This window comes from Rhineura floridana, chromosome 3, assembly GCF_030035675.1.
Source record: "Rhineura floridana isolate rRhiFlo1 chromosome 3, rRhiFlo1.hap2, whole genome shotgun sequence".
Classification (NCBI taxonomy): Eukaryota; Metazoa; Chordata; class Lepidosauria; order Squamata; family Rhineuridae; genus Rhineura; species Rhineura floridana.
The window spans coordinates 61,006,285-61,019,167 of record NC_084482.1 but is presented as its reverse complement, the minus strand read 5'-3'; the positions used below and the strand labels follow the sequence as shown (position 1 = coordinate 61,019,167).

The 12,883-nt window shown below is 45.7% G+C and overlaps 1 protein-coding gene across 5 annotated transcripts in view; it reads right to left on the bottom strand.

Annotated features, from left to right (window-relative positions):
- The window catches only part of MYO15B (myosin XVB), a 97,842-nt gene that overhangs the window by 5,452 nt on the left and 79,507 nt on the right, over positions 1-12,883 (bottom strand). For all 5 annotated transcript variants that reach the window (XR_009761311.1, XM_061616170.1, XM_061616171.1 and 2 more), the window contains 5 exons: positions 12,545-12,622; positions 10,807-10,903; positions 3,789-3,937; positions 2,907-3,028; positions 1,651-1,784 (listed from right to left, as the gene is read on the bottom strand). Coding sequence is in view for 4 of the 5 variants with exons in the window: in XM_061616170.1 (XP_061472154.1) it covers positions 1,651-1,784; positions 2,907-3,028; positions 3,789-3,937; positions 10,807-10,903; positions 12,545-12,622 (580 nt within the window). In the remaining variant the exon portion in view is untranslated. The remainder of the gene's footprint in view (positions 1-1,650; positions 1,785-2,906; positions 3,029-3,788; positions 3,938-10,806; positions 10,904-12,544; positions 12,623-12,883) is intronic.

The window sequence follows — 12,883 nt, the reverse complement described above, 5'->3', positions numbered from 1 at the left end:
ATGCAGAAAAAGATTCTGTTTCCAAATTGTCAACAGCAGGGGCCTCAGTTCTGCATTCAGCTGGAAGGATCACATTGCTTCTGCTCAAGTTCATTGTTTTGAAGATTTGAACATTCTATGTGGATAAGTGATGCTTTCTGTGTTGGGTTTTGCTGACTCAAATAGTCCCTCTACATAAACCTGCGAACATTTTATACTCAAGTGCACACCCCACAGACCTGTGATCTTATCAGAATTGCTGCTGTATGTTTGGGGGATGGCAATTGTGCCTGTAACTTATTCTGATGAGATACTTTCACACCTATGGAGATAATGCAGAGCAATCGTCCACAGAAAACTACCCAAAAATGACTTGGATAGGGAAAAGAGAAGAGCTAGGAGCAGTTTGTGAACGCCATCCTCCTCAGTGGCCCAGAGATTATTTCGTTTGCTATGCCAAAGGGAAAACGAAAACAAAAGTTACATGCACTAAGACCTGCTACAGATAATGTCTCAATCCATTTCATGAATGTGATTTGTAGATTTTTATCCTTTGTGAAAAGCCCATTTTGCAAACTGTAAAGGGCAGGGATGTGGAAACAATGCCCTCCACACGCTGCTCAGTTACAACCCCCATGCTGGCTGCGGGCTGATAGGAGACAGAGTCCAACAACACCTAGAGGGACACATTCTCCCTGCCTGGTATTTATTACTATTTTATTAATTTACAAGTCACCTTCCACATTAGTCTGAAGGCAATTTATATAAAAACAAGTAAAATTAAAACAGCTACAGACAGAACTAAAAACAATACAGAACAAACACCTAAGGCAGAGATTTCTTCAGCCAACTGGAAAAGCTTGTCGAAACAAAAATGTCTTCAATTGCAAGTACAAACAGCAGGCGCCTGTCCTGTCTCTCAACAGGGATGCTGTTCAACAGAATGGAGGAAGCCACACAGAAAGCTATGCTCTGAGTTACTGTGGAATGGGCTTCTGGTTTTTTATAGGGCACTCAGTTTTGGATCATAAACATCTCCTGGCCCCTGCAGCTTGTGAGTTTCTTCTGTGCTTTTTCTATCTTGCAACTTATTTCATCCCATTATTTACCCAAGTAATCATAGAGGCTTACACATATATAAAATAAAAAGATGTACTAGCAATAAGATACTAAAAAGAGGGTTTTTTAAAAAAAAAACACCCTAAAACAGTCAATTATAAAAACAGTACAGAAGTCAAATATAAAAAGCCTACTAAATAAAAATGGTTTTCAGTATCCATCTAAACATGAGAAGAGATGAAGTGTTTAGGATGTCCTTGTTTCGCACACCTTTTGTTAGGGTGTATCTGCTATCCATCCCTAGTGGTGGTAGAATGTCAGACTTGGAGAGGGAAGATCTCAAGTCAGCCACTGGGTAGCATGAGGTCAGTAACACCCACAAACATACACTCTCTCGTAATGTTGTTGAAGGATGAAATAGTGTAACACCCATGTGCATTGCCTTGAGCTCTTTGGAGGAATGCAGGATACAAATATCAGTATGTCCCCAGATTCCAGGACTTGACATTTTTTTTTGGGGGGGGGAAGTTCATGAGAGAACAGGAAACCAGCACAAAAACTAGGATTACAGAGTAAGACACACCAGGGACCTTACTGTCCAATTGAACTCACCAATGAAACTGATTTTTGCCTCCTGTTGCTCAAGTTGTTTCATCATTTCCAGCTGATTGGTGATAAAGGTCAGAATAATTTCTGGATTGATGAGATGTGTTACAGGATCAGGGATGTAATTTCCTAATTCCTGTCTATTTACACAACAAGAAAATAAAGCTATGATTAGGAACTGCAGTTGGGCTCCATGCAAGGAAATCTTTCAAAAACCATTCAAGAATCACGACTGCCTCCTCTCCCCGCCTCTGCCAAGTTTAGCAGAAAGAACCCTGGTAACTCAGGCCCAAACTAAGCATTAACAGTTGTGTAAATTGCTCTTTAGAAGTAAATAATAGGAATAGTAGGAATCCAAACTGGAAGGGGGGCAAAGAGTTCAATCTTCACTACCTAAATTGCATCTCACCTAGTTTGGCCCTTATTTCAGCTTTTGATTCATTTATCCTTCAATGAGTTAAAGAGAGGATGTAAGAGGAAACATATCCCTAGTAAAGCAGGACATCTTGCATCATTTCTCTGACCCTGATCATGCAACCAAGGGTGGAGAACCTGTGGCCCTCCAGTTATTGCTGGTCTACAGTTCCCATCAACCCTGAGCATTGGCCATGCTGATTTGAACTGATGGGAGTTGGGAGTCTAACAACATCTGGAGGGCCACAGGTTCACCACCCCTGAAGTAAACCATAGTGGGGCTAAACTCTAGCATGCAAAGGTGGATAGAGGACAGAATTCTCTACAACATATAGTGAGTAACAGCACCCATTCAGAGATTACTCTTCCCCCATTGCCTTCATTATTTGGAATACTTGCCAGGATCAAAGATGCCTGAGATTGGATCATTAGTCTCACCTGAAGGGTGATTTTACTGGATGACAGGGTAAAACATTAATCTGTTTTGCCTCTGAATCACATTGGCAAAGCCCAAAAAGTGCCAGGGAGGGGTCAAGCAGCTGTTCCAGGGCTCTTCAGAGCATGTGGGCTAGGAGCATGACAGTATTGTGTGCTCTGGGGATGACAGGTAGAACTGCTTGGGAGAAGATAGATGGGTAATGGGTGTTCAGGGGAATACCCTAATTTTGCATACATTATGGGATGGTTGAAGTTTGTGAACAGATTTTTCCACTCCCTGAGAGTTCTGCTATGAGACTTCTTAACACTTGCAGGGCAAAAGTCTCTACCTGACATCAGATTCTGGACTACACAAGCCACTGAACACTATGAATGGGTGTTACTACATAAATCCAGAGAGAATTACTTACATGGAAGGGATCAATCCAGCTCCTTTGGCCCAGTGCTGGAGCAGAGCCAAGGTACACACCTGCTGCACCAGTTCACTGGTGTAGGGCAATAACAGTTTCCCTTTCATATAATTCTGCAGCACCTAGGAACAACCCACAAGAGAGCATTGCATTATAAATCCAAGAGTACTGCATGTATACTCTTTCCCTACATAATTTCAACAGGATCCAGCTGTGAAGCATTCTCCATGTTAGGCAACACGGTCCCACTAACAGCTGTACTGAGTCCAGGAATCTAGCAGATTTTGGCAGCTGATGCACTGACAACAAAACATCAAGCAAGGTTCCAGCAAATTTAGCAGATAGGAATGGAAACTCATCCTATGCTCACAGCCAATGTGTGGGTCATCTTCGGAAGAAGCCCTCGGCCTTTTACAAAGCATGTGGATTTTACAGGGCCTTCTAGATGTCCTTTTTATTGTGCAATCATTATTATTTGTGCTCATGATGGTAGCAGGGCTGTCATATGTAATCCCACTTTCAAATCCTGCTTCTACCTGCAAAGGTTGCAGGGCAGACATACGGCTTCATTTCCACTCAGTGCATGTCCCATTGCTTCCTGCTGAAATCCTGTAACTTTTCATGCCACAAAAATTATGGGTTTCTTTCGTTGTCCTGTAATGCAAGAGTGGCCCTCCAAACAGTAATAATGCAGTAACATTGGGGAGCATTGCAGCACAACTAATAAAGTGGAATGATATGTGAACAATCCAGTACTAAATGCACTATTATTGCATCAATGACATGTTGCAGAATACACCTGCAAAAAAACACACACCTCCAGTCGGGGGGCGGGGGGGACACAGATTTTGCCCTTTAAGAGAGCAAAACTCCTTAGCTTACCTGGTTGTAGTGAATATTAACGTAAATTGCATTCTCAAAGTGCAAGGGTGTGTTCCACTTGATCCTGCAGAAATCCAGCTCTATCGAACTTTCCTCAAGCAAATAATCATGGATGTACTCCTTCTGGCGCAAGGGTCGTATCACCTTGCCTGCAGAGAGAGATGATCCTGAGCGCTTGAGCATCACCCCCAATTCAAAATAAATCAAAGAGTGCAAAATAAGGTGTTTCGAGTCACCCTTTCCCCCCACCAAATCGAACGCACCCTAATTCTCCAGGATTCAGCCCTATAGTGTATTAGGACATTTCTGCAGAAGGTGATTGAATCACCCCCTTTTGGCTTTGAACAATATCATAATACAATGGTCTGTGCATCCACTTCTTCATCAGTCTTCACCTAAAGTGTCCTCACTTTTTTTTGCTAACAAAACCCTCACCTAATTTCTCTCTCTATATAACTTTAGCTATCTTTTGCGCCAGCCAGCAAAGTTAGGGTAATAAGATGCACACACATTTGACATCATTAAAAAAAACCTACATCCATCCCAAACCCTCAAAGAATCAGACTTCAGATGCTACATAAACTAACTTTGATTCCCTCAAGAATTCTGTTTTATGAACGTAATAGTCATAGTATGCATTACAATAGTCAAGTCAGGTTACCAAGCTGTTCACAACTGTACTGAAGTTCTTGCTTTCTATAAAAGGGCTACAACATATATACCATCAAAATTAATAGAAAGACCCCTGACCACCACCTGGGAATCCAGGAATAGACTCTGATCCAGGAGTACTGCCAGACTGCAAAGCTTGCCTCTTAGGGCATGGGTTGGGAACCTCAGGCCCAGGGGCCAAATGCAGCCCTCTATCAGGCCCTTGGGATTCTCTATAGACCACATCTCCTCCATAGGCCTCACCCTTCACTGGACCTGCTTTACATATTCCTCAAGTGTTTTTGCCTGGTGGGAATGTGTCCTTCAACTGCAAGAGCTCTTTTGTCTCATACGCATGCCACAACAGTCCCACCTAGCCCCTCTAGAGACTAGCCCCGCCTTTCTTGTGACAAAAAACTGTGAATGAACTTGCAGCTTGGGATTGTGCTGCTGCAGTGGGTGAAGAAGCCCCTTCCCAGAGAGAGGATGTCAGCTGGCTCTGAGTTGGCACATGACAGCCATGGAATACCTAATCACTTTAAACGAGTTCAAATCTGCAAGGCTGATGAACTGCATCCTAGAGTATTGAAGGAATTGGCTGAAGAACTCTGGGAACCACTGTCTATTATCTTTGCGAAATCATAGAGAATGGGTGAAGTGCCAGATGACTGGAGGAGGGCTAATGTCCCTATCTTCAAAAAGGAGGAACTGGGGAACTACAGACCAGTCAGCCTGACATCGATCCCTGGGGAAACTGGAGAGGATTATAAACTGGTCAATCTGTAAGCACCTTGAAAACAATGCAGTGATTACTAGAAGCCAGCATGGATTTATCAAAAACAAATCCTGCCAGACTAATTTTATCTCATTTTTTGATTGGGTAAGCCTCCCTCGTAGACTGTGGGAATGCTGTGGACATAACATATATTGACTTCAGCAAAGCTTTTGACAAAGTGCCCCATGATATCCTAATTAGCAAGCTAACTAAATGTGGGCTGGGCAGAACAACTATCAGATAGATACAGTTGGCTACAGAATCATACTCAAAGAGTGTTTATCAATGGTTCCTTCTCAAACTGGGGGGAGGTAACAAGCAGGGTACCGTAGGGCTCAGTCCTGGGCCCAGTGCTCTTAAACACTTTTATTAATGACTTGGATAAGGAGGTGCAGGGAATGCTTATCAAATTGGCAGAAGATAAAACATTGGGAGGGAGAGCTAATGCCCTGGAAGACAGAAACATAATTCAAAGTGATCTTGATAAACTAGAGCACTGATCTGAAAACAACAGAATGAAATTTAACAGGGATAAGTGCAAAGTGCAAAGTTCTACACCTAGGAAAAAGACACCATAAAAGATGTATGATACTTGGCTCAGCAATACTACATGCAAGAATAGGGTTGCCAGGTCTCCGGTTTTCTGCCGGAGTCTCCAGCAAAAGTGGGCCATCTCCGGCCTCCAGCCATATTTGGTGTGAAGAGGCTGATCTCCGGCTTTTGGACGTCCCCCTCAGGCACGCATGCGTGATTGACACGCATGGCTGCTGGGTGGGAGGAGCGGCCGCGATGGGCGTTTCTGGCTGCGGTTTGCATCGCGGCCGATAGAGCAGTTTGGAATCTCGTTTGGAAGCAGAAGGCTGCTGGGTGGCAGGAGCTGGAGCAGGTTGGACTGCGGCTGATTGCAGAGAGAGAGAGGGGGGGGCTGAGAGAGAGAGAGAGGCCTGAGAGAGAGAGAGAGAGGCCTGAGAGAGAGGGGGGGGCTGAGAGAGAGAGGCCTGAGAGAAGAGAGGCCTGAGAGAGAGAGGCCTGAGAGGCCAGAGAGAGAGAGACAGAGAGGCCTGAGAGGCCAGAGAGAGAGAGAGGCCAGAGAGAGAGAGAGGCCTGAGAGGCCAGAGAGAGAGAGAGGCCAGAGAGAGAGAGAGAGAGAGGCCTGAGAGGCCAGAGAGAGAGAGAGGCCAGAGAGAGAGAGACAGAGAGGCCTGAGAGGCCAGAGAGAGAGAGAGGCCTGAGAGAGAGAGAGAGAGGCCTGAGAGAGAGGGGGGGGCTGAGAGAGGCCTGAGAGAGAGGGGGGGGCTGAGAGAGGCCTGAGAGAAGAGAGGCCTGAGAGAGAGGCCAGAGAGAGAGGCCTGAGAGGCCAGAGAGAGAGAGAGAGAGAGAGGCCTGAGAGGCCAGAGAGAGAGAGAAGCCTGAGAGAGAGAGAGAGAGAGGCCTGAGAGAGAGAGAGAGAGAGGCCTGAGAGAGAGAGAGAGAGAGAGGCCTGAGAGATGGGGCTCAGCAGTCTCTGGCCATCACCACACCTTGGGGGAGGAAATTCCATCACACACACTCTCACACCCTGCCCCCCCCCCTCTTCCTTTTCTGATTGTGGAAAGCTGGTGGTTCCATGTCTGCTACTGCTCCTTGGATTGTTGAAAACCAAATGTTTAAATAAGCAAAATGTATAGCAGGATGAGGTTGCCATGTGATTTTTCCAGCTGGGTTTGTGTGTGTATGGAACTTCAGCAGGTGAACAGGCCCGTCCCCTCATCTCTGACAATGAAAGTTCTACGTCTTGAATTTCTGGCTGCCACCCAAAGAAAGCTGGCAGCCCCGGGAACAGGTGGGTGCAGAGTGGGTCTTAAAATAAAGCAAGAATCTTGCAGATAGAAGGCAGGGAAAACCAGGCCAGGTTCCCCAGGAACAATGTCTGTTTCCTAATCCCTGTCCCTGATAAATCACAGTTTCCATTTTAAGCATCACTTGTGTTGGAATTGTGGAAATGCAACTCGATTTGGGTGTTTCCATGTCTGGAGGGAGACAGAGAGGAGACCTCCAGGTTGCTAGACTGTGCCTTTCCTTTGGTCATATGCTCATCTTCCTTCCTGAAAACTGACACCTCTTAGGAATGCTGACCACACCTTCCAACTCTCTCCTTCCTGCTTCTTCACTGTCTCTTGAAGAGAAGAGATGTCTTTGCTTTGTCTCTCTCACCTGCAGCATGAGGGCAAAGGCCATGTCAGGTCCATGAACCTCCAATGCAGGTAGTTTACTAGAACTAGAATCCCTTTCCTATCTATTGTGTATTTCCTTCAATGAAGCAAGCTGTTCCTTATTTTACTAAGTCTGAATCCTCAGTTATTGCTGCAGCGTAAAAGTCTGCTACTTCACAGGGAAAGTCTCTCTCTCACTCACTCTCTCTCTCTCTCTCTCACACACACACACACATACACACACACACACATCAGCGCTGGGTCTGCTCTTGATCCCAAACCTAACTCTGCTAACAAGTTTCTAGTCTTTTTTCAGCATTGAGTTGCCTCCACTCAAGACTCTGGAAGTTAAACCTCTCAGTGTGCGTGCAAAGCCCCCCGCAGCAGAGTAGGAAGCCTCTTTTTGTCTGTCAAGAGCCATTGACCACCAGCAGCCAAATCAACCTGAGGCCCCAGCTGGCTTTGTCTGTGGGTCAGTGGCCTGAGGAGATGCCTTGGGTCAGCTGCCAGCTTGCCCAATGTGCACTTTCAAAATTCTCCTCAAGCAGAGACTGCCCAGTGCTGAACACCCTCCCGCCTGAGAAGAGCCTGTGGAGCAGGTGATATTGGGGGACCTGCAGGCCAGAGCCCGTCCCCCCCTTTTAAATCAAGGGAAGATGGCCGTAACTCAGTGGTAGAGAACATGGCCAGTCGCTGCCAGTCGCTGTAGACAGTGCTGATGCTGAACCAGATGGACCAATGGCCTAACTCAGTATAAAGCAGCTCCCTGTTTAAATCACCCCTCATTCAGAACCATAAGGACTAGAATCTTACTTTATTTTTAGGGAAACTGTTGCACATGCAGAAGGGCCCAGGTTCAGTCCTCAGCGGCATCTCTAGGTAGGGCTGAGAGACACCCCTGCCTGAAGCCCTGAGAGCCGCTGCCAGTGCAGACAGCACTGGGCTAGAGAGCACCCATGGGTCTGCATCCAACATTCCTGGGTAAATGAAGCGGATCCTTGCATCTGGTCCAATCCTGCCTCAGGCCAGGGCTCGGAGTCTTAGTTTGCCTTGGCCACCCTGCTTCATCCGCCCGTGCTGGGAGCTGCACAGCAGGAGTTGGGCCCATCTGTTCTCCTGGTACCTTTCAGTAGTTTTCAGGTTCCCTTAAGGACATAAGAACATCTAGTTCCTCACCCCAACCGTAATAGGAAGCCTGCAAGCAGGACCCTTCAGGGAGGAAGGGCGGGATATCAGTTTAATAGATAAATAAAATAAATAAGCGCAACTGGCCTTCAGAGGCATATTGCCTCCAAATGTTAATGCAGCTTCAAATAGCATTTGCCTTTTTTGCAGCCACATCACACTGTTGGCTCATATTCAGTTTGTGATCAACAACAATCCCAAGATCCTTCTTGCATGTAGTATTGCTGAGCCAAGTATCTCCCATCTTAATAACTGCATTTGGTTTCTTTTTCCTAGGTGTAGAACTTTACACTTATCCCTGTTAAATTTCATTCTGCTGTTTTAGCCCAATGCTCCAGCCTATTAAGATCCCTTTGAATTTTGTTTCTGTCTTCCAGGGAATTAGGTATTCCTCCCAATTTTGCATCATCTACAAGTTTGATAAGCATTCCCTGCCTCTCCTCATCCAAGTCATTAATAAAAATGTTGAAGAGCACTGGGTCCAAGACCAAGCCCTATAGTAGCCCGCTAGTTACCCCCCCCCCAGGTTGAGAAGAAACCATTGATTAGCACTCTGAATATGATTGTGTAGCCAACTGTGGATCCACCCAATAGCTGTTCCGTCCAGTCCACATTCAGCTAGCTTGCTAATCAGAATATCATGTGGCATTTTGTCAAAAGCTTTGCTAAAGTTGAAATATATTGTGTCCACAGCATTCCCACAGTCTATCAGGGAGGTTTGTTGTTGTTGTTATGTGCCTTCAAGTCGATTATAACTTATAGCGACCCTATGAATCAGTGACCTCCAAGAGCATCTGTCATGAACCACCCTGTTCACATCTTGTAAGTTCAGGTGTGTGGCTTCCTGTATGGAATCAATCCATCTCTTGTTTGGCCTTCCTCTTTTTCTATTCCCTTCTGCTTTGCGCAGCATTATTGTCTTTTCTAGTGAATCATGTCTTCTCATGATGTGTCCAAAGTATGATAACCTCAGTTTCATCATTTTAGCTTCTAGTGATAGTTCTGGTTTAATTTGTTCTGACACCCAATTATTTGTCTGTTTTGCCTAGAATGCCCTCCCTTGTCCTTAACATGGCTGCAACCATATCTACTCAGAAGTAAGTCCTATTGAGTTCTATGGGGCTTAGTTCCTTAATAAGCATGCTTACAGTTGCTGCCTTCAGGGGCATCTATCTGTGCTCCCATCTAACGTCTCTGCAACACTAAGCTCCTTTCTTCCAATAATGGGCTGGCCTGAGGGCACGTAAACCCTTCTTCCCAGAAGCAAGTAAGCTAGATTAAATGTTCCCTAAAGGCGTTGAACTGTGACCTGGCAGACCAGGGTTTGAATCCCCACACAGCCATGAAGCTCCCTGGGTGACCTTGGGCCAGTCACTGCCTCTCAGACTCAGAGGAAGGCAATCACTGGCATGCTGCCTGCGGAAGGTTCCCCAAAAGGGATGCAGTCCTTGAGCAGAAAAAGGTTCCCCACTCCTGCCTTAGGAGGAATGTGAGTGCATCAAGGTCAGGCATGTCAACAGACTACACACGTAAGATTCTCCACCTTGTCTAGATCCAGTTTCCATTTACTCATCTAGCCCACTATTGACATCAGGCAGTCATTTGTACCTTAGACTCTGATCACAGCGAACTTCTGTTAGTGACTCTCTGCAAGCATCCAGATGTTTCTCTTTACAAGCCAGTAATGTCCCTGTATTCAACCATCAAAGGTGTGTTTGCCAGAAACACCCCCTGTAGGTCAGTCAGGAGGATGTGTTTTCCACTAAGAAGACACCACTATTGCAGAGGACCACACGCATCTCTCTGATAACAATCCAGGGCCTGTGGAATCCCAGGAAAAGCAAGTCCCTGCAGGCCTAACCACTTGCACTGATGCAAGATCCTCTGTATTAAGCAGATTGCAGTGCAGTACACAAAAAGAAGCAAGCAGATCGTTATCATCACTACCATGATGATACTTGGTTCTTAACGTCTGAGACGAGGAATTGGCTGTCTCCAAACCAGGACTAGGTATTAAAGGATTTCTCTAGCCCTAACTAAGAGACCGGTGATGATGGTGGTGGTGGTGGTGGTGTGTATGTGTGTGTGTGTGTGTGTAGAAGAGAGCACTATCAGTCTCTGAACTGCATCAAACAGCCCCCATCTTTAGTAGATTTCATGACATGAAAGTATCCTACAGCTGATCATCAGCCTCTGCTGTGGTGGGTAGACTTACCACGATCTTTGTTGGCAAGGATGGCAAATTCCTGAATCTCCTCTGGCTCAATGACCCCCATCTGTTCGGTGATTTCTTTCATCACATCTGCTGCAACCTACAACCAAAAATGAAAAGGGACGCCTTTCATAATGGGCAGAATGTCTCTACCTCCTGCCACTGACTGGCCAAAAGCAGCTGCCTAGTCATGTGGGAGGAACGGCTTTCAAGCACAAAGGCAAGATTTCCATGCAGGTGTGAGACCCAGCCCCTCATTAAAAAAAAAAATAGGCGGGAGGGAAGTTTGATATTTGTTTTTATTCTTTGTTGCCTGCCCTGAACCACTGGGATGGGATTGGCCACACATACAAATCAAAACAAAATTAATTTGGGATGGGACAAGTGAACTGTAAGCAGGCCAGCGTCCAAAAGGATAATCTGGCTCCTCGTGGATTCACCTCAGCAGGGGAGAAGAGAGAAAGAAGGGGAGAGGCACAGTATGCTTGTCAGAGGCTCCAATCCAAAGTGATGCATGGTGACCTCTATGTATACAACAGGGCTTCTCTGAATATTTTCTCCAGAAGCAGCCACCCACACCCCCAAATTCAGAGACCCCCAAATTCAGAGACACTTTGTAAACAGCCTCTGGAGCAGCAGTATAGTGGCAAATTCAGAAGTGCCGGGTCCTTTCATAATAGTCACAGCCATGCCCCCTCCTAAGATTATACAACCTTCTAAATTTAGAGAAGAATCTGGCCAGCCTTGGATACTGCTTTCTGCTTCTCTATCACTCTTGCCATTTGACTGTCCTTTCTCACTGTCGGAAATATTGCTTGAATCGCAGCATTCAGCATCTACACATTTATCTCCTGTTCCACCAAACGGCTTGAGGAGGTAGATGGAATGCTATCGTCAGGGTTCACTGTCTCTTCTTCTGCAATTACAGCATTCTCACTCCCCACAATGTCTTGGCTTTTTGAAGTAGGAACTAATAAAGTCTTCCTTACAATTGACACTCATTGGGGCTCCTCTCAGTGGCTCACACACTCCCCTTTCATGCTGATTGGCTCATAGGACACTGGAGACACAAGAACCCTGCTGGGACCTGGCTCTCAAAAAGGTACAGTGTCTAAGACTCCCCAAGACCCCAGGTAACTACACTCCTTCTTTGGGGGAACATAAAGAATTGCTGCAAAGAACTGGGGAAATCACAGTAGTGCGCAGACGGGGTCCCTTAGAAGTCCTTGAGTCCATGACAGACAGAACACTGAAAGCTGCCTTATACCAAGACAGGTAATTTCTCTATCTAACCCAGCATTGTCTCTACTATGACTGGCAGTGATCCATGTAAACTGGAGATGCCAGGAATTGAATCTGGGACCTTCTGCGTGCAAAGCAGGTGCTCTGCCACTGAGCTATGGTCCCTCACAGAAATAAAAGGAAAGGAAAGGAAAGAATGAATATCCTAGTTATGGTTCAGAGAGCTGATGAGACTGATCACATGTACCTCCAACAGAAAGAGGCTCTTTCAGTGGCAGGAGATGCAGAACTGGCTCTCCTGATCTCTGTCCAAACAGCATTTCAAAAATGTTGTCACCTACTCTGACCCCTCTTAGTACGGTGAGATGAAAATCAACATACCATATATTTTTAAAAAGGGGGGGTCTCTCATCCACGAAGTATGGACATGGTCAACACTGTCTCTAGCCGCAACCCCCCTCCCACAATACTCTGGTAAATGCACTAAACAGGAACTCACCGTGAATGTCTTAATTTTCGTGTTATATCTCAGACCTCCAGGAAGCTTGATTGATATCCGACGTGAGCCATGTCCCATCTGCCAATGGGAAAGTACTCAGAGCTTGAGAGAAACCAGTGCAGGCATCTTTGTCCCCTTCCCCAGAGCAGGAACCAGGCAAACTGATTTCAATGACAGATTTAAGCATTTGCTTAATTCTCCCATTGAAATGAATGGGACCTGGAGGGTTTAAAACCTAATTTTTAAGACCATAACTTGAACGGATACATATGTATAAATTCCCCAAGCTAGGTTTATTGACTATGCTTTTAGCATGGGTCAAAGCGGTGGCAATTTCTG